Source organism: Eleginops maclovinus, chromosome 2 (genome assembly GCF_036324505.1).
Source record: "Eleginops maclovinus isolate JMC-PN-2008 ecotype Puerto Natales chromosome 2, JC_Emac_rtc_rv5, whole genome shotgun sequence".
NCBI lineage: Eukaryota > Metazoa > Chordata > Actinopteri > Perciformes > Eleginopidae > Eleginops > Eleginops maclovinus.
In genome coordinates, this window is record NC_086350.1 from 18,543,435 (window position 1) to 18,564,604 (window position 21,170).

The 21,170-nt window shown below is 41.4% G+C and overlaps 3 protein-coding genes and 1 long non-coding RNA gene across 7 annotated transcripts in view; 3 read left to right on the top strand and 1 right to left on the bottom strand.

The window, feature by feature from the left end:
* The window catches only part of panx2 (pannexin 2), a 7,575-nt gene extending 4,082 nt beyond the window's left edge, over positions 1-3,493 (top strand). Inside the window, exons 4-5 of the mRNA XM_063900332.1 lie at positions 276-461; positions 1,346-3,493. Coding sequence (XP_063756402.1) covers positions 276-461; positions 1,346-1,698 — 539 coding nt within the window. The 3' untranslated portion in view covers positions 1,699-3,493. The remainder of the gene's footprint in view (positions 1-275; positions 462-1,345) is intronic.
* The window catches only part of LOC134875778 (uncharacterized), a 21,597-nt gene extending 17,589 nt beyond the window's left edge, over positions 1-4,008 (bottom strand). The window contains exons 1-2 of the long non-coding RNA XR_010167282.1: positions 3,821-4,008; positions 3,177-3,237 (exon numbers count right to left, since the gene is read on the bottom strand). This is a non-coding gene — a long non-coding RNA (uncharacterized LOC134875778). The remainder of the gene's footprint in view (positions 1-3,176; positions 3,238-3,820) is intronic.
* trabd (TraB domain containing) lies at positions 3,616-10,831 on the top strand. Of its 4 annotated transcripts, none has more exons than XM_063900371.1 (10): positions 3,616-3,694; positions 4,732-4,772; positions 5,115-5,181; positions 5,861-6,027; positions 6,358-6,498; positions 6,824-6,934; positions 7,044-7,183; positions 8,042-8,214; positions 8,865-8,961; positions 9,072-10,831. In XM_063900371.1, exons 2-10 carry the CDS (start codon positions 4,749-4,751, stop codon positions 9,250-9,252), a joined length of 1,101 nt encoding a protein of 366 aa, XP_063756441.1. In that variant the 5' UTR covers positions 3,616-3,694; positions 4,732-4,748; the 3' UTR covers positions 9,253-10,831. The 4 variants fall into 4 exon arrangements, with proteins under 4 accessions (XP_063756441.1, XP_063756425.1, XP_063756449.1 ...); XM_063900355.1 differs by lacking the exon at positions 3,616-3,694 and adding an exon at positions 3,742-4,408; XM_063900379.1 differs by lacking the exon at positions 3,616-3,694 and adding an exon at positions 3,743-4,404.
* Positions 10,832-12,053: 1,222 nt separating this feature from the next.
* On the top strand, positions 12,054-21,170 carry selenoo1 (selenoprotein O1). The gene is made up of 9 exons (XM_063900321.1): positions 12,054-12,822; positions 13,193-13,396; positions 13,487-13,664; positions 13,965-14,095; positions 14,313-14,590; positions 14,941-15,109; positions 17,945-18,130; positions 18,389-18,545; positions 19,771-21,170. Exons 1-9 carry the CDS (start codon positions 12,269-12,271, stop codon positions 19,996-19,998), a joined length of 2,085 nt encoding a protein of 694 aa, XP_063756391.1. The 5' UTR covers positions 12,054-12,268; the 3' UTR covers positions 19,999-21,170.

A 21,170-nucleotide genomic window follows, 5' to 3' on the forward strand; every position in this document is an offset into this window, starting at 1 on the left:
GCTATGAGTTACATGAAAAGGATAGCTTGTAGTGACAAACCCATATATATTTTTAGACCTACTCTGCAGTTTCCTCTGGCTGTACTGCACTTTTAAGCGTCTACAGCTAATTGATTTGGTTTTACAGCCTACAACTTTACTTTCTTTCATAGCTTTCAATAGCATTGTTTCCAGACGCAGCACAGTATTTTTTAAAACAAACTGTGGATTGGTGACTTGATTTTTAATGTTATGTTCTAATTCCTTTAAGTCAGACTTCTAATTTGCCATCGTAGATATGTGTGTGATGGAGAAAAAGCACCCTCGAAACTTCTCTCTGGACGTCCACCCATACATGCTGACCATTCGTAAGCCCAAGGTGGATGCAGCAACAGCCGAGCCTCTGCCCCCAGTGCTCAACATGGATACAGTGTACCTTGAAGGCACACACACTATCGTTCATGTGTCAGGTTCAATTACAGGTAAGCTTGAACTCTCCTTTACTTGCCAGGATATACATATTTTACTCAAACTATTGGGTTCAACAAATTAGCATGCAGCATTCCATCTCATCGAGCTGTACCTTGCATACACACCTTGGGGTGGAAATAGCTCAGGCTCCGAGTGTGGACTGGTACCTGGAGAGGTGCAGTCCTCCTCTTGATCACTACTGAGGTGTAACTTGGGCAAAGCATCGAACCCCCAACTGCTCCCCGGCACCGGAAAAACATGGCCGTCTTTTTGCTTTAAAAGAAGTGCATGTGTGCTTTCTTTTTCTACTTAAATGTAACACACTTTGTGTTGCTCAGGTGCTTTCAGACAAATAGTTCATAAATAACTCTTTTGGTTCTTTAGGTTCCCCCACGCCAAACAAGAGTCGCACTAAACAAAAATCGCAAGTAAATGAGAATTTGAATTAATATTTCACTAAAAGAGAGTCATGCTGAACGTGAGTCGCGCTCAAAGGAAGTCACGCCAAATGAGAATTGCACTGAACGACAGTTTGATTTAAAATTGCGCAGAGTGATAGTCAAACAAAACAAGAGTCGCACTTAATGAACGTTTGAAAGAGAATTACATTAAGCGAGGCTGGAGTAGAGTTATCCTCACATGCACGACCCAGAAGCATGACTTTGATTCACTCCAGCTTGAATTCAATGCTTGAAGTCAGTAATGTGTTCCTCTGAAGGAGTGAAAAACAATGATTAATTCTTGAATCACAACAAAATGTGCTTACATTGAATGGCAGCAGGAGAAATTATCTCTCAAGAAAGGGGGGGGGGGGGGGCTGCCAAAATGTTACATTTGAGACTGACTTTTTCCTCTCTCCCTTTCCCATGTCCAATATTTCCTTCTTGTCTTTCAGAAACGAAGGTTTGCTCTCCAAAATCGACCAATATTGCCTTTTCTACGATGACCTTGCCCACCACTACTTACGTTAATGGTGTAAGCCCAAACCCTCCCTCTAGTGAGGACCCCCTCAGTCCCAAGTCCTCTCCAACCCCTCTCCCCCTTCCTCTTCCTCCTCCTTCCCCTCTTAGGGAGCCTCTCATTCAGGCGGAGAACCCTGAGTGTCCACCACCAACCATGACCAGAGCCCCTACACACCAGCTGATGAGCATACATCATACTCTGTTTGAGGAAGAAGAGGATGAGGAACACCGCAGGGATAGACTGGCAGAGAGACCCGGGGAGCTCATCACTGCTGGGGAATGTTGAAGGAAGAGAAGAAGAGGGACGCTGAACAAGATTCCTCTTGCCCACTCTACACTGCGCACATGACCACCATGTCAACCACTTCCTATTGACAGTCACCTCTACTCTTAAAATCAACTCACACGCTTCTGTGATGGGAGGATTAGACAGTGAGGACACAACATGGAAACTCTGGTAGTGGCAAAAGAAAAATGAGTGAAACCGCAAAATTACTCCGAGGGGATAAAATAAACGTTTGTTCATATTTGATAATGTTGACCAGAGTACTGCTGTAGGAAATGATGTCACATTCATGTCTCAGGATGATTGTGTACAGCTCAAATGAAACCAGCAGTGGTATAATTCAACAGGGTGCTACAGTGCAGGGTCAAACAGCTATATTAAAAAGGCTTAATGAAAGGATAAGCAGCAATGAGAGGTGAGTGAGCTTTAAAAAAAACAAATTAAAAAAGACACACACCTTAAAAGAAGACAGCATTTCAGCTTCAAACTAAAATGTATTTTAAACACATATGATATAGCGCTTAGTCCCTTTATCCCAATAGCCAGGTAGAAAGGTAGCTTACGCAATACAGTTGAGATCTGCACAATTAATATGCAAAAGATCACAATATATTTGTGGCAATAATGTATGCGCTTACAGCATCATATCTCACAGAACGCTGTATACATGTATCGACACTGTATATGACTCAGAGTTTGTGTAGATAATATAACACGTTTCATGGCTTTATTATTGCCATTTCACCGCTGATTAGGAACGTGTATGATATCTTGACTCCACTATATTTGCACGTCATTCATAAAAGGTCAATTGGCATATTATATACAGGAATAGCAAAAGAACAGACTCTACAATGACAGAGTGCTGTTGTGAGGTGACATGAAACTACAACATTGCTCTGAGATACCTGTTTTGTCTAATAGGTAACGGTTATCTATGACAGAATGGCAATGGCGTGGTTTTTTTCTTCTTTAAAAAGCAGATACAATATAATGATTGGAGTTGGACCCAGTGGTAAAGTATCTGACTATTGTGTTCAGCTGGCTTCTCGTGGAAGTGCTGTGATGTGATGTGAACGAAGTGATGAGTAGATGTAATATCCCACTGGAGGGTTTATTACTAGATGACTAAGTTATTGAATGCCATCTGCTGTCTCAGACACAATCTAAATGTATCCAGTAGTTCTGCCCCGCATTGTGCAAGCATATGAGCAACTTAATTGTTAAAATGGTTTGCCTGTGATATGAAGTAGAAACCATGCATACGGGGTGTCGTAGCACTCTTCACAATAAACGAGTGAGTGGACAAAGAGATGGGTGCCTACCACGACCTCTCACATTTTCAGCCACATGAATACAGGAACTGTCTGCACTGACTTACACACAAATATGACATCTACTGTAGAAGACATTAGTGCTGTCATCTTGGGTTTACCTAGAATATCGGTAGACATATGCATACTATACTCATTACTCACCTTTTATCTGGGGCATACAGTAAGCATACTGTGATGAGAGACAGCATTTCTTTTCAATTATCTGTTGGTGGAAATACCAATTAATCCACTTTGTTTTCATGTTGGCTAAAAGTCCCCTTGTTAGACTAATAAAGCACACCAAATGCATCCAAAAGCACTTTAAGACTTGTAGCACGAGTATGTGTTAGAGCATGGTATATGTTAAAACACAGCTCTGCTTATAAATTATTTTTTTTCTGTGTAGATTTTAACATTGAGACAATAGAGAAGGCAAATCTGTGACAGTCTTACTGTTAGTGGAAACGTGGAGAAAAGAGTCCAGACTTTGATTGTAATGTGTGAAATGTTATAATGGAAAGTAAATAAAAACATTTTCACTATAAAAATAAATGTGTGAGTCCCAACAATGAATCACTACATGTACCAGAAAGCACTGCGGCTGTCAGATTCAGCCGAAAAGTCGCTGTACTGCAGATGTAGCGGCAAGGAGCACACTGACATACTGGCTGGCTTTACCAGTAAGTTGTTGATATTTGTTTCAAGACAACTGATGTGTATGACAGCAAATGTATTGTAGGTAATAGTGTCCGCTGTTATTGCGAAATGTATCTGTTCCAACGTTTACTTTCTGACGACATACTTACGGGGCTTGCTAGCTTTAAATTAGCTGTTATCATCATCCGGTAACTAGCCATGAGGCCTCAGTAAACCATGAAACCAAGCAGAACTGGATACAGCGTTAGAGGAGGGACGCCGTTCATTCCTATGGGAGTCATACAGTGGCATATGAAGCTCTAAATGGAGCGACTGTAGATTCAGAAAGTACCAGGATCATCCGGGTCCTTTTGCTTATACAGCGTGGGCAGCTGATTTTTCCTTAAGCCCCGCCTCCGATGTCCCGTTCTCGACTCAGTCAAATGAATGGAGAGAAATTGGAATGGGAAAAACTCTGGATTCGGCTTTTAGCGCATTTAACAACTTTTACACCGTAATGATTTAAATGAGGGCTATAAAGAAGTTCGTGTTGGGTAGTTTAGTTCTGAAAATAAATGATACGCTTATTTACAAACGTCTCTTTCCCAATGCACGGCAATGGGAAAAAGTATGGTTCGGCCAAAATGACGTAACGGAAGTTGTAGTAACACCGTTTGACCACTACTCCCATTCAAAAAATCGCCTTCAACGCCGGCGCACTTCCTGGGGGCTTCCAGTAAAGCAACACGCAATGGTTGGTAAGCAGTTCCGTACCTGGAAGTAAAGCTAGCTAACCTGCACCCTTCAATTCACTTCGTATTTAGCTGCGCGGAGCCTTGTGTATCTAACATTTCTTCGTGGTGATAACCTACAACGTTACATGTTTTATTTATTCTAATGTTAATAAATCAGTGGCAGTTTTGAAACTACCTTTGACGCCACAGCATGACATTTGTAAGCTGCGTTTACACTGCGTTTTAAAGCAACGTCAGCAGTCACTAAGGCTTCACTGTAGCCAGCTGTTTCCGTGAACGTCCCACTGCGGAGCGGTAACGCATGTCTTCATCCTGCTCTCTGTCAGCTTTCAGTGCTCCAAACATGGACCAAGACAACAATTCAGAGGTTTGTAACACTTCTAAGCATTGTGTTTGTGCGGGTCTGTGAGTGAAAGAGGATATGTTGTTGACTGATGTATTGCCAGATGCTCACACTGGATACCGTGTTGGGTGTTTTATTATGATGTAGCTTGTGATAAAACATATGTTATACTGTTGCTATTTTTAATTTGTTTCTCAACCATTACAATATGAATTGCAAACCCCAAGCAGTTACCCAAGTATGTGCAATCAGCCTGTCTTTCTTAAACTGGCTAGACTTGGAAAGGTATAATCTCTTAATCTTGTACAGATGTAGCATGCCCTGTGTTTTAAATAGCTTATTGTTTGCTGTTTTTACATCTAACAGGATGAGTCTGTTGGCCCATCTGAGGACCCTTCAGAAGATGAACTACCCTCTCTACCTCCAGGACTCTGTAAGCTTTTTAAAAATATGTCGTAATATCTTTCTTTTAAGTGCCATGTCATGTCTGTGTTACGGAAATTCAATATCATATTTAACATGTTTTGGGTATTTACCAACCTGTCAGTTAATTTCAGCAGGCTTGTCCATATCTATTTCTAATTTAAATAGTATATGTTTGGGACAAAATTATAAGTATTTTATACATTATTTGCTCTGTACAAGAGTAGGATTTACGACTTAAATTCCTTGAGCAATGGAAGATTAACTCCACATAATCACACTTCACACCTCAATAATGCAGTTTTACGTCACGAAAACGCATGTGCTGATGGTTCCGTTAGGGTTCTCTTTAATATACTTTTTTCACACGTCCACATACTGTTAAAAAACTGACTTTTCTTCTGGTGTGCATGTGGTACCTCGACATGTCAACATTTACTTACCATTCGTAACCCAATTGTGAAGTGTGATTTTCTGGAGTTAATTTACTCCACCAATAGCAGAGACACTTATGTGAAAATAACTGCAGTGTAAAATACTACAACTTTTTTTTAACTTTTCAAATTTGTTTAAGATTGAAAATGTATTCTTCCTATAAGGTTATAGCAGTAATTGTAAGACATCCAACACTATAGTTGTCCCCTTGTATATTCAAGCCCCTTTTAAAAACTCTCTTTCATTGTGTTCAGCGGATGGTGAGGCAATGGAGCTGCTTTGGCAGCTGCGATCCCAGCGCCGCCAGTCGTCCCCTGAGCTCCCAGAGACGGTATCCGTTCTTACGGCTCCTGACGGCAGCCTCCTCTATCTGGTGGGCACTGCCCACTTCAGTGACAGCAGCAAAAAGGATGTGGCTACGGTGAGCCAATGAGAATTTACAACAGGATTTGTACATTACGCTGTCCCACTAACACCCTTTTAAATGTGATACACTGTGATTTGTCAGTGAAACAATGGAGTAACTCTGTGAATGTGCTGTACAGTAGCGCCTGGGAGATGAGTTGGCCCGCCTGTTAGTACTGTAATTAGGTTGGCATTCTTGTTTTGCCAAGCATAAGTGTTGTTTTTTCCTCATTGATTTTCAGTTTTTACTTCCTCCCTCACTGCTCATTTGCCAGTTCATTCTCTTTCTTGCCCACTATGTCTCTGTTTCTTAATTTCGCATACCCCCTCTCTCCCTGAGTCACAGACGATCCGCGCTGTGCAGCCAGACGTGGTGGTGGTGGAGCTGTGCCAGTACAGGGTGTCTATGCTGAAGATGGACGAGGTTACACTGCTGAGGGAAGCCAAAGACATAAACCTGGATAAGGTTCAGCAGGCCATCAAACAGGTCAGACTCAGAAAGATGGGACTTGCAGTAACAACAGCAATAAAGAAAGTACTGTATATATTCTGGATAGGTCAGTAAGGATGTTGTTTAAAGTGATGCATGCATGCACTCATTGTTAATGGTGAAACTAATGTCTCTGATGCAACAGGAGTAAGTGTTTTATAAGAATAAGTAAGCATTTATTTAGTTTTTTCTTCTTGTTTTTTGTATTATGTTGATGTGTACCCTAAAGTCTGTGTATTTCAGAACTCGTATTTAAACAATGATCTCTGAAGGCATAACTGTGTTTCTGTGAAAGTTTATTTTTGTCCTCTGTGTTTTTTAGAATGGGCTGATGTCCGGCCTCATGCAGATTCTCCTGTTGAAAGTTTCAGCTCACATCACAGAGCAACTGGGCATGGCTCCTGGAGGAGAGTTCAGAGAGGCCTTCAAAGAGGTAAGTCAAGCACAAAAGATGTACATATCTAAAAAAGGTGGACAGTGGTTGTATATTTTTTGTGTTTATTTTATTATGTTTTATTCGTGACGTTTGTCTTCTCTCCCAGGCTGGACAAGTACCATTCTGTAAATTTCACCTTGGCGACAGGCCGATCCCTGTGACATTCAAGAGAGCCATTGCAGCTCTCAGTCTGTGGCAGAAAGCCCGTCTGGCATGGGGTCTTTGCTTTCTCTCTGACCCAATCAGGTACAAGATTATCTTTTATGATATTTTGTCTTACCACACCATTTTTTGAGTCTTTGTCAATATCTATTTCTAGATACTGCTTTAAGTAGAGAATAGAGAAGTGCTGTATTTAGACGTCCTGAGATGATCGAGAGGGCGGTAAAAATGTAATTGTCAATGTTTTGCGCTGGAATAACATGTAGCTACAGTAAATGTGTGAGCATGATGGTTAACTGTGACCTCTGGGTAGGACTAGGGAATGTACACCCACACATATCTTACAGAGTACATGCAACTCTGCCAGTTCTTCCTCCTACTGCTTATGTCTGTGAGATCTGACTGTAAGCTTTCTGCGTGAAGTGTTTGAATCCATCTTTCGACATTTCTTGAGCCTGCTTTATTCTCTGCCTGGCAAGGGAGACCTAACCAGAAAATATGTTTTGCAGTACAGTATGTTTAGTCCCCACTAACTTCAGCCGTTCACCCATTGAGCCTCTGATTTGTTTTTTTCTAGACTGAAAACATAACAGGTTGACAATGGTGTCAAAGGCTTCTCCAAGTGCAATACAGCACTACTTGTAATAAAGTGCAATTAAAAATGACCTATTAATGCGTCTTTGAGCACTTTGACAAGCACTATATAGATATTATTTATTATCATTATTATTATTATTATTATTATTTCAACTGTATGAAGTTTTATTTCACCTTTTTTTTTTACATCTTGTGTACAGATGTGTTAATAGTAGGCATTAAACAATGTTTAAAAAAATATTAAATTGAACATGATTTGGAAAAATCCTGCAATCTTCATCTGACCCAATCCTTTTTGACTGTTTGTCCCTCATGCTTTACTTTATGCTGTCGTTATGTGTTTAGTAAAGAGGACGTGGAAAAGTGCAAACAGAAGGACCTGCTCGAGCAGACCATGTCAGAAATGATCGGGGAGTTTCCTGCTCTGCACCAGACCATCGTTGCTGAACGAGACATCTACCTCACACACACGCTTCGCCAGGCTACACGCTGTGTGGAGGCCCCCAGTAATGCCCAGAGTGCGTATCATGACACTGTTATACAAGATAATGATGACGTTTTCGCTTTGGAGATTTTTAGCTCTATAAACCTGTTCTTTACGGTTTCACCTGTATGTAAATTTGGGTTTTATTCACATCATAATGTACTGCTATTCATTTTGGTTGTTTGACAGATAGATTGCTCATAAGTCTTGAACATTTAATTTATTTTATTTTGATTTGAATTCTTAAATATTGCTTCAGATATAGATTTTCCTTAACAAGACGTGTCAACCTACTGTGTAGTCTAACTCATGAAATAAATAGTTGCGTAAAGCAGACCAGTAATGACAGTGTGGTTTGAATGCCACAGACACTGTTGATCAACATGCTGAGTCATATGGTGTATAAAGAGGGTGGAACTGTTAACTTTACTTAGTTTAAAAATAAATGTTGCGTTTATGAAAAGACCACAGGAATGCACACTTTGTGAATAATATAGTCAATGTTCAACACTCATTCAATTAATGCACTGTCAAAAAAGGACTGAATCCAGACAGGCCATTTATACTGAAATGTAACCCTGGTGGATTTGATGAAACATTTCTCAGTTGTGTGGTTTTGTAGAAGTTTACAGAAGTTTTGATTGGTTATGTAACAATATATTTTATACTTTTTTTTCCTCATAGAAGTGCCTGCAGTGGTGGTGGGAGTCGTAGGGATGGGTCACGTCCCTGGCATCGAAAGAAACTGGGAGAAGGAGCTCAACATAACTGAAATCATGAGGTGAGTTTGTTACATAACAGATGTAGACAAACAAAAACATTTTCAGTTGCTGAATATGTCTGCCTGTCTGTCCGTCTGTCCGTCTGTCTGTCTGTCTGTCTCTTCCTCAGTGTTGCGCCACCCTCACGTTTTGGCTGGGTGCTGCGTACGGTCATAAAGGGCGTGGTGATGGGAATGCTGGGATATGCCTGCTACCGTGCTGGAGGGAGTCTGGGCCGCGCCCTGCTGTCATTACCTGCAGTCGAATCTATACTGGAGACTCTACAGCCACCCCCTCTAAGCCCACAGTGACATGACCTTTGACCTATCAACACAATGCATTTTTCACCAATGGCCTTAAAAATAGGACGATGGGCTGGAGGAAAGGTTTCATCAGCCCAACATATGAACTCACAAGGACCTCAGGGGGTTAAAACCTCCCACCTCGTATTGATGTCCCTGTACACGCAGCAGGGCCGTACTGCCAAAGAAACCATGACAGTACTCTTTGTTTTCTTTCATATTTTGAGCAAATCCTGCATTTTGTAAGGTTTGCAAAGGCCAACAATTCTCTTTGAATAGATTTACTTTACATAGACAGAATTTTTATTTGAAAAAACCAACAGATTTATCTCCAGTCAGGTGCCCTGATTGGACATTTTCTCATAGACTCACTTTTTAATTGTGTTATTCCTTCCTCCTTTCCGGTGCCAGCCAGAATATTTTGTAGTAGGCCCATATCAAGTCCAGCACTTTATAAGATATTTACATGCAGCCTATGGAAAGGAAAAGAGTTTCAAATATCAAGTCAGTCAAAACTTGACTTAAACTCAATAATAGAATCGAAGACTGGAGCAGCAAGCAACGTTCATGGTGTGAGGTAAATGAAAAAAATGTGTAAATTGGATGGCTGACCATCATTTTCTTAAATCTAAAAAAAATTCACCATTCTTTAAACATACATAACACGTAGTTGTTTCCTATGGTCACAGTCCTGCCCACAGCAACAGACAAGTGCCTCATGGTTCAGCACTAAGGGCTAATGATGTACTGAATGGAATGGCAAAAAAGTGTTAAATGCATCTTACACCGACAACAACCACAGGCCAATGCAATTTTATAATATTTTGTCTTCATGTAATTCTATATAGGGCCTATTTTATAAATACTGCTTCCCCAAATATTGACTATCGACTTCTGTTGTCTTGGCTTCAGATATGACTCGCATGACTTTTACATTAATTGGGACCTGACGAAGGACAGGCATAAATGTTCCTCAGGATGAGCAACGCACTTAAATAATAATTTGTGTAATTGATTGTACCTCCAATATGAGGCATCCTCATTTGTTGGCTCTAACTGGCTGCATCTGTGAGTAAGGGTTCATACTTGAAAAATATGCATCTTTTACAGAAAGACATCTCTCAATAACTCCATGAGAATGTCATTCAGCGCACCAGCTGTTTCTACTTTTGTGATATAATTGTGCATTATGACTTGCCTGTGTGATTGTAAATTACCAATGGGTATTGAGTTGATAAAAAAAACACATTATTTTTGTTTTAGTGAGGATTGACCGTGATGATTTCTGAGGTGACATTTCTTATGGACATGCTTTGATTACTATGAAGGAAACGGATGGTTTCGATTGGTCAGAGTTAGGAGGTAAAGCCTTACACTGCTATCACTGCTGCCTTCGACCCTCAGATTGCCTCATCTGCTGAGGCTTTACAGAAGATTACCAACACTGACATGTATCCATACAGAGCTGCTTATTGCATGTGTACAATTTGACTAAATGACATGCCGTTCACTTTTGTTACGTAAAAGATGTCCTAATAAATCCAACAAGATATATACTGTACATGGGCAATAAACCAACATAGATTTATCAGGTATTCCCAATCTTAATTTTAAGTGATTGTATGTACAGTAATAGAATTGTTAAAATGTATTCATAAGAGACATGGAGTTTATTGCTGTCTTTAATGTGTGAAAGGCTCCAATGGAATTATCTTGGACTAGAGTAAATTAAGTAATGCCTAGGGATGCACCGATTGCAAAAATGTCGGCCGATGCCGATACCGATGTTAAGAATAACATTGTTGCCGATACCGATGGCCGATGTTTTACTATGTAAACTGTAATGGTAGCACAATGCAGACTAAGGCAGCCTATCCCTTTAAGAGAGAGAGTGGGGGATACGTGTCTGCATGTGTAAGCGCGAGAGAGAGGTTGAGCGAGCCATAGTAGTTAACGGGAGTAGCAGCAAGTATAACAAAGTCACAAATATATACGACGGCCTCCCAAGAACACTGAAGAATGGATTTAATTTACCGATCCTCCAGACACCCGGTACACGGGGCAGAAGTTCTGCAGCATGCGCAGCATGTTGCAGCAGCTCCTTGCAGAGGAGAGGAGACGCCCCCCCGAATGACTTTAGAGTTACGGGAGACCTACAGTCACTGTCACTAATCCTTTAAGATGATGCCCTGACTTCAGATTTAAAAACAACAACGCTAATGCGACTTCTCCCGGTCACGTAGCAACACATAAACATCGGCGACTGCCATCGGTGATGTCACCTTATTTTACCGATGTGCCGATGGTGGTAAATAGGACTAACATCGGCCGATGCCAAACTTAAACATATTGTGTCCGTCCCTCATTTCCAAAGGTTTAATATATTGTATGTTTCAGAATTGCCAAAGGAAAACTGGATGAAAGCCTAAATGTTCTGTAAGACTTGCTTGTATGTGTGGTTTTGTCATTTGTTAACAAACCAAACATTGCAACATAACTTCTGCAATTAATCATTAGATAATTAAATTAAATATTCCCTTTTTAAAAACCCTCTTTCATTGCATTAGCTCCAATGATTGTAATTCACTCTGTGATTAAGTTTCCTATGTCCTAGTCATTTTGATTTATGAAGATTATATATCTAGATGTACAGCTTTGTGATGAACATTAAAAATCAGTTCCTCATACACCGAAAAACAAATTGATGGAAATTGAGTTCAATTTTTTCCAAGTTGCAAAGGTGAAACGTAGGCAGAATTAGAGGTTTCTTTTATGAATAAAATACTCAATGTAATATAATGATAATAATCAGTTCAAGAGCGCCCTCATCTGGATTATAGTACCTTGGTTTTAATTTCGGCATACATATAGTTCCTACTTTCCTGTTTCCGGAAAGGTATTGATGTAACACAGTCTGATTTGCAAACATCCGCTGTAGTTTATTGCAGGATTATGAAAGCCGGACAGGTGACCCCCACTTTGTAACAGTGTCAGTGAATATACCTAGACAGATGGCCTTGTTTGGATGGCTTATTTAGCTCCTCAGCTGGGACACGTTCGCATCTTTATCCCTGGTGTGTCCGCGCTCAGGCTGATCGGCACGGCCGGGATGGCCGACATGGGTATGGTTCTGAGTCGTTCCCCGCTGGAGCGGCTCGACTTCAACAACATTGCGCTCAAGAAACTTCCCCTGGACTCCTCTGAAGAGCAGGGGGTAAGGCAGGTGAAGGGAGCTTGTTTCTCCCGGGTGAAGCCGCAGCCACTCACCAGGCCTCGGTTCGTGGCGGTGTCTCACGAAGCTCTCGCCCTGCTGGGGCTGAACGGAGAGGAGGTCATGGCTGACTCTCTGGGTCCGGAGTATCTCAGCGGATCCAAAGTCATGCCGGGCTCCGAGCCTGCTGCTCACTGCTACTGCGGACACCAGTTCGGCCAGTTTGCCGGCCAGCTGGGCGACGGGGCGGCCATCTACCTGGGCGAAGTGAAGGTCCCGGCCGGCCAAGACCACGAACTGCTCCGGGATAACCCAAGCGGCCGGTGGGAGATTCAGGTGAAAGGAGCTGGAAAGACTCCTTATTCCAGGTACACTGAGAGGTGTAGTGTCAGTGTGAGTTAGCAAGATATGTTTGCCTAAACAACTTTTATAAAACGCACCACAGATTACAGAAACACATGCTGTAAGACTTCTATACAAATCATCTGTTTCTACAGCACCCACAGTTATTGGAAGCTTATTTACTTATAGGATTATTGCTGGTCTGACTTTGTATCCTCATAGTTAATTGCACTAATTGTAACACACTTTAGATTCAAGTGTCAGCTAAATTAAATATAATGTAATACTAAGGAGTACATTGAAAATTGTCAAACGACTTTTTGAGAGGGATTTCAGATGTTGTTGTTTTTGTCCAACCTATCAATTTTCTGACTATGTCTATTCTGTCCTCCATAGACAAGCTGATGGACGTAAGGTCCTGCGCTCCAGTATAAGAGAGTTCCTGTGCAGCGAGGTGATGTTCTTCCTGGGTGTCCCCACCACCAGAGCAGGCTCCGTCGTCACCTCTGACAGTAGGGTTGTACGAGACGTGTACTACAGCGGGAACCCTCGTAACGAAAGATGCTCTGTGGTTCTCCGCATTGCTCCCACCTTCCTCAGGTGAGGCCATGTTGTCCCCCTTTCATCTATTATGTGTCTTTAGATGTTGACACATGAGTTGTTTATTTTAGATGTGCACTCTCTGAGCAGGTTCGGATCCTTTGAGATCTTCAAGCAGGCCGACGAATTCACGGGTCGTCAGGGTCCCAGCTACGGACGTGATGAGATCCGAAGTCAGATGATGGATTATGTCATAGAGATGTTTTACCCTGACATCCAGCGAAATCACCCTGATAGAGTGGAGAGGAATGTTGCTTTCTTCAGAGAGGTAAGGGCATATGAGTGACATAAAGACAGAAATATTTTCAAAGGGATAAATCAAATCAGCAGGTTGCCCGCTTCACATTACAGTTTGGAGCCAAGAACACTTGGATCCTCTTATCCTGTTAAGCTGCTGTGGGTGGTTCAATGACAGAATCTGCTGAGTCACTGTGACCTATGCTCAATATGAGATTAGGACATTAAATAAGGCATTACATTCTGGATGACATTTTCCTTATTCAGATGGTTCTGGATATGCAGTTCACCCCTTTTTAATGTTGGATTACTCTCTTCTCCCTGTTTGCAGGTGATGTGCCGCACGGCTCGACTTGTGGCTCAGTGGCAGTGTGTTGGTTTCTGCCATGGAGTCCTGAACACGGACAACATGAGCATCCTGGGACTCACGCTGGACTACGGTCCATATGGATTCATGGACAGGTTAGACAATTTGTGGTTGAGTGTCTTGGTCGTATTGCTCAAATTCAGTTTGTCCTGTATGGTTGTTTAATATTTGAGTTGAAAGAGCCCGTTTATTTTTTCTGTGACACTCTCTTAATGTCATATAGAAATAGTTTGGAATCATAACACACATTATTTTTAGTCTTCATAGTCTCCACGCCGCATTTTAAAACACTTTTTTCTCTTTTCTTCTCAGGTTTGATCCAAACTTCATTTGCAACGCCTCAGACAACTCTGGCCGATACTCCTACCAGGCGCAGCCAGCTATCTGCAGGTGGAACCTGGTGAAGCTAGCGGAGGCACTCGCTCCAGAGCTGCCGCCAGACAGGGCTGAGGCCGTTATTGATGAGTACCTCGATCTGTATAATGGCTTCTACCTGGAGAACATGAGAAAGAAAGTCGGCTTATTAAAGAAAGACGAGCCGGAGGATGAGCTCCTGATCACAGAGCTGCTGCAGACCATGCACAACACAGGTGGGATGGGAGTGGATAAGCGTAATTAATTTGCTAGTAGGGTGGTCACAATATCACATTTTCACTGTTCGTTCAAAATAATGAATAATTATGTGTTTTATTTATATGATATAAATATTTCCTTTTCAATATAATATAATGTTACCGTTATACTAACAACAGGTGTATTGGGACAAGCTTATTACCTAGTTAAAGCGTCAGATGAGAGAGCATTTATTGTATTTAGAGATAAAAGGTTTGGGGATGCAATTCATATTTATATTACTGCAATGAAACATATTTCCTTAATCAATTTTCCATATTTACATATTGCCTCAGTTTTTTAAGCTTTTGTCTCCACCCTGTTGCAGGTGCTGACTTCACCAACACCTTCCGCAGCTTGAGTCAGATTTCCTGTCCATCTGAGGGAGAAGGGGAAGAAGAAGAGGAGCTTGTGAGGAAAGCCACAGAGCTCCTGCTGCAGCAGTGCGCCTCCTTAGAGGAGCTCAAGGCTGCCAACAAACCCACTATGGATACACGGTAAGGAAGACATGCATGCTGCATATTTGACAACCACTATATATTGCCCACCAATGTGCCAGCATCAGTGATTTAGAATAGGTTCACATTATTGTCTCGAGCAGGGGTCTTCAACGTTTTTCAGGCCAAGGACCCCCAAACTGATGGAGAGATGGAGCAGGGACCCCCTATTATATACAGTGGGGCAAAAAAGTATTTAGTCAGCCACCAATTGTGCAAGTTCTCCCATTTAAAAAGATGAGAGAGGCCTGTAATTTTTATCATAGGTATACCTCAACTATGAGAGACAGAATGAGAGAAAAAAATCCAGAAAATCACATTGTAGGATTTTTAAAGAATTTATTTTCAAATGATTGTGGAAAATAAGTATTTGGTCAATAACAAAAGTTCATCTCAATACTTTGTTATATACCCTTTGTTGGCAATGACAGAGGTCAAACGTTTTCTGTAAGTCTTCACAAGGTTTTCACACACTGTTGCTGGTATTTTGGCCCATTCCTCCATGCAGATCTCCTCTAAAGCAGTGATGTTTTGGGGCTGTCGCTGGGCAACACGGACTTTCAACTCCCTCCAAAGATTTTCTATGGGGTTGAGATCTGGAGACTGGCTAGGCCACTCCTTCCTTGAAATGCTTCTTACGAAGCCACTCCTTCGTTGCCCTGGCGGTGTGTTTGGGATCATTGTCATGCTGAAAGACCCAGCCACGCTTCATCTTCAGTGCCCTTGCTGATGGAAGGAGGTTTTCACTCAAAATCTCACGATACATGGCCCCATTCATTTTTTCCTTTACACGGATCAGTCGTCCTTGTCCCTTTGCAGAAAAACAGCCCCAAAGCATGATGTTTCCACCCCCATGCTTCACAGTAGGTATGGTGTTCTTTGGATGCAACTCTGCATTCTTTCTCCTCCAAACACAACGAGTTGAGTTTTTACCAAAAGGTTCTATTTTGGTTTCATCTGACCATATGACATTCTCCCAATCCTCTTCTGGATCATCCAAATGCCCTCTAGCAAACTTCAGACGGGCCTGGACATGTACTGGCTTAAGCAGGGGGACACGTCTGGAACTGCAGGATTTAAGTCCCTGATGGCGTAGTGTGTTACTGATGGTAGCCTCTGTTACTTTGGTCCCAGCTCTCTGCAGGTCATTCACTAGGTCCCCCCGTGTGGTTCTGGGATTTTTGCTCACCGTTCTTGTGATCATTTTGACCCCACGGGGTGAGATCTTGCGTGGAGCCCCAGATGGAGGGAGATTAGCAGTGGTCTTGTATGTCTTCCATTTTCTAATAATTGCTCCCACAGTTGATTTCTTCACACCAAGCTGCTTACCTATTGCAGATTCAGTTTTCCCAGCCTGGTGCAGGTCTACAATTTTGTCTCTGGTCTCCTTTGACAGCTCTTTGGTCTTGGCCATAGTGGAGTTTGGAGTATGACTGTTTGAGGTTGTGGACAGGTGTCTTTTATACTGATAACGAGTTCAAAAAGGTGCCATTAATACAGGTAACGAGTGGAGGACAGAGGAGCCTCTTAAAGAAGAAGTTACAGGTCTGTGAGAGCCAGAAATCTTGCTTGTTTGTAGGTGACCAAATACTTATTTTACCGAGGAATTTACCAATTAATTCATTAAAAATCAGTCAATGTGATTTTCTGGATTGTTTCTCATTTTGTCTCTCATAGTTGAGGTATACCTATGATAAAAATTACAGGCCTCTCTCATCTTTTTAAATGGGAGAACTTGCACAATTGGTGGCTGACTAAATACTTTTTTGCCCCACTGTATATTGTATAACATTGTGTTATATTAAACTGGGCCTAGTGCCATGTGTAAACATACCTACCCTGTTATTGTGCATTCAATACTAAGCTATTCAATTAATGCACGGATTCATATATTCATGTTTTATTTTAAACATGTGCAAGGTTGGCCGTGCCACTGCCATTTATAATCATACAGCTTGCATACAACACTGAATTATCAAAATAATTCAAAGATTCATGTTTTTATTTTAAACTGTAGAGGGACTCCTCAAGCCGTCTCTGGATGGCACACATACTCCCACATTAGTGAGTTGTCTGAACCTTACATGTCTGAGTTACGAAACAATCAATTCTTTCTCCAAAAATACAAAATATATTCTTTTCAATAATATTGCAACGCTGTCCTTATATCTGGGATCTTAGTCAGCAGGGGACTGAATAGGGAAACTTGACAGGGCCAGCGTGTGTCATGCGGCCTCATGATTGGCCCAGCAGCGATAAGGTTGGTTCCTCATCTTTGTGTACAGGAGGCTTGGCAGGAAAGCGTAGGCTAGTCTTGTGCTGTGAGTGAAAGATAACATCTTCTGCCTCGGTTTATCCGCCGCTACAATATGTTGGATTCATTTTAACGTGTATTTAAAGACATTTACATTTGTGGGAAAAAAATTGGTTGAAAATAAATAAATTGTCTTATCAACCAACAATTTCTTGACCCCCGCCTGTAGTACCTCCAGGGACCCCCTGTTGAAGACCTCTGGTGTAGAGGCTCTTAAATATCACTGATACTTTTGGATGGCTTTAAGGGAACATTGAAATCAGTAGACCTCAGATTTAGAGTAATGAGAGTAACGCAATCTGATTTCCTGCCTAACATAACCCTTTTTTATGCATGGAAGTCTAGTCAGTGGAACAGACCTTAGTCATGTCTTTGTTCTGGTCTCAGATTTCGCTACGTTCCATAACGTTTCTAACCACAGTTAAAACCTTGATTGCCTGTGCTGGCAGCAACGCTCCTCTGCTTTCTCCAACAGGCAAATAAAGATTAGAACCATTGTGATTTCTACCTGCTGTTGACAGAGAGCTGGCGATGCTGCTCTCCATGGCTCAAAGCAACCCGGCGTTGTTCCAGATGATCTCAGACAGAGCGACAATTTCGAGGCAGTTGGACATACTCAGCAAACTGAAAGACCTGATGGAGACCAGCCAGGAAGAGCTGCAAAGCAAACATGCGGAGGACTGGAGCGGCTGGATCACACGGTATAGGTGAGATTCAAGGGGAACATTACTATGCAGAGAGGGAAAAAGGCGAGAAATATGAAGGAAATTATGACTAAGAAAAACAGCTGGCATGTAAAACAAGGGGTAGAAGGTGGAGGAAAAGGATAAGAGATTTGTTGGTCGATGGTGATTGGTGGAAGTGTGACTGATGGGGGGGGGGGACAGACATGAAGAAGAGGAAATGGGCTGTTGAGCCCGACAGGCCTCCACCCCGTGACTGTTTTGTGTTATCACTACTGAAAGGAAGCGTCTGGCGCGGGAGCTGGAAGGCCAGAGCGATGTGCAGGCCGCGCATGAGGAGAGGGTGAGGGTGATGGACAGCACCAACCCTCGCGTGGTGCTCAGGAACTACATCGCCCAGCATGCAATTGAGGCTGCAGAAAATGGAGACTTCTCTGAGGTCAGGCTTAGATCCACTATGATGCCTTTGTCATTTTGATGGAAACATTTGCACTGAAACCTTGAATGCCAAATCATCATATCTTTGTTTTTTGTTAAGACTGTTCTGAAATGGGGTTTAGAAAAACAGTTTATACAGGCCGTCAATTTTTGCATTGCAAGAAGTTTCAGGGTAGCAAAGCAAAGATTAGAATACATTTAAAGGGATATTCAAAAAAGTAAAAACATCACTAACACTAGATAAAAAGAAAGCTCTTTGGTAGGAAATACAAATATTGAAAAAAGAAGAAAGGTCGAAGACACTCTTCTGTCATATAGTAAAATATTTATTTATGCTTTGGAACACCCTGGAAAAGTTGTTTGTGCTGCTACATATTGATTGTTAACTATGATAGCATGAATAGATATGAAAGAGCAATACGAATTAAGTTTTACTGCCATTTTGCCCGTAGAGTAGGCTTGGGCCTTCTTTTTATTTTACACTTAAATGGTTATTTTCGATGTTCTGAAGTGATTTTCTATGAGGGACCCAAACATATTGAGTATATTACCTAGAGCAGACTCGCAGCACACCCCCTAGCTTTGAGACAGGACTCACTGCACAGGCCATGTTCTCCTTTGGATGTGAGCATCAGAAACTTATTTTAACCAGCTAAAACAAGCTCACCAAAAGATTCAACATTAGTTTTAGTGTATGCTATATTTAGAGTTTTCTCCCTGCTTTGCCTTGCTGTCAGACAGCTACTTCTGATGAGGAACTAAAGCACTTTTATTCATCTATGTTAAAAGCCACCAAACCCTTTGTTCTGCAAAGTTATATTTCAGTTATTTTCAATGGAGCCTGGTTGCTTTGACAAGAGCATAGATTGATACAACAGTTTCAGTTCCCCATCAGAAACATAGATTGTTAAGTTGTCTCCAGGCAAGATAAAACAGTGAAAATATTCTAAATATAGTGCACACTAGATTTTTTGTAGGTAGATAAAATACTTTTTTTGCTGCTTTCCCTTTCAAAATAAGCAACAGTCCAATGTGCTTGGCTTTTGTGTGTCTGTTTCTCCAAGCTGGGGGCGTGTTGACCTCCATCTAGCATGAATACCTCATATAACACTACTTCCAAACATTCAAACTTTCCGTTTAAGGTACCCTCAGTTCCTCAGCTCCTTTCAGCTTCAATGTTTCACTTCAGGGTGTTCACCTGTTCTCACTTCCTCTCTGTGCTGCAGGTCCAGCGGGTCCTCAAGGTCCTGCAGAAGCCTTTCTCCTCCCAACCCGGTCTGGAGAGTCCTGCATGGGTGGGGGGAGGCCAGGCCACCGAACAGGGGGAGAGCGATGAAGAAGAAGAGGAGCAGCAGCAGCAGGCGGCATCTACATCAACAGCCAGAACTCCTGTTCCCTATGACAGCAAGCCCCCAACCTGGGCTAATGAAATCTGTGTCACATGATCTTCGTAATAACTTCCTTGATTGTTTCCTGCCTAAAATAATAAGAGAGTTATAAGGTATTTTAGACAATGTTTATCTTTTATCTTTTTATGCCTGTACAACTCTCTTTTACTATGGCAGGCAGCGTCAGGGAAGTTAGCATGAGCCACGACACCCCATAGGCTACCCAACTCATACAAGGCAGACAGGGAGTGAGGTGAATTTGATGCACAATTGCAAATACAAATATGATATATCCTAGGTTATATGAAAAGCTTTTAGCTGTAACTGAAAATAGCTAAAACAATGGAGTTCAAGTAATTCATTTCAAGTTCTTCATAAAAAATAATTGGCTTCAACATCAAAAATAACCTAATACAAGGAATTTGGTGGATGAATTCTTTTTGCGGAAGCCCTACAATGCAAAATGCATTAAGGGGGGCAAAAACTGGAGAAAAAAACATGACTATTAAACATGAATGTCCCAAAATTATAATAATTTGAATATGCATCAAAAGACACTCAGATCGTTCCCTGCCTGCTTAGGATTTGATTAGGTATTAATGACGAATCTGACAACAAGTCCTTCAGTGACATGTCTGACTCTGAAAAACTGTGGGTTGCACCTCAGAAGAAACCAAAAAAATAACATGATGTGAGTGAGTGTGAGAAAGAGATAAGTGGAAGATTTTAGACATATACTGGAGTGAAAGGTAGTGATCCAACAAGCCGCAGTTGATAAACACGCACAATATTCTCCTGTTGTAGGAAGATTTGCCTTTTGCCATTGTCACAGCAACACTTTATATGCAAAGAGCCACTGACAACACATTAGTCACCAAACATGTTCAGTGGGCAGTTAGCGCTAGAGTCGAGCAAAGTAGAAAATAAAACATTGTTAGAGGAAGTATATTGCAGGATGTGCCACAAATATGACCGCAAATAACAAATTTCCTTTAACTAATAAATCAGGACTAATAATAGCATGTCATATTTGAAAGAGGATCTTTTTGTTAGTTTGTCAATCAAAACCATTGTCAAAATTAAAGCTGGATTCTAGCACAAAAAAATGACAAATTGACAGCCAATGAGGTTATGTTCCGGAATTGTATTTTTCCTACAAAATTATTAAATACATATGTTTAATCTTTTCCTTAATAATAGCCTTAATATATCCCAATAAACTGAGCAATCAATGCACA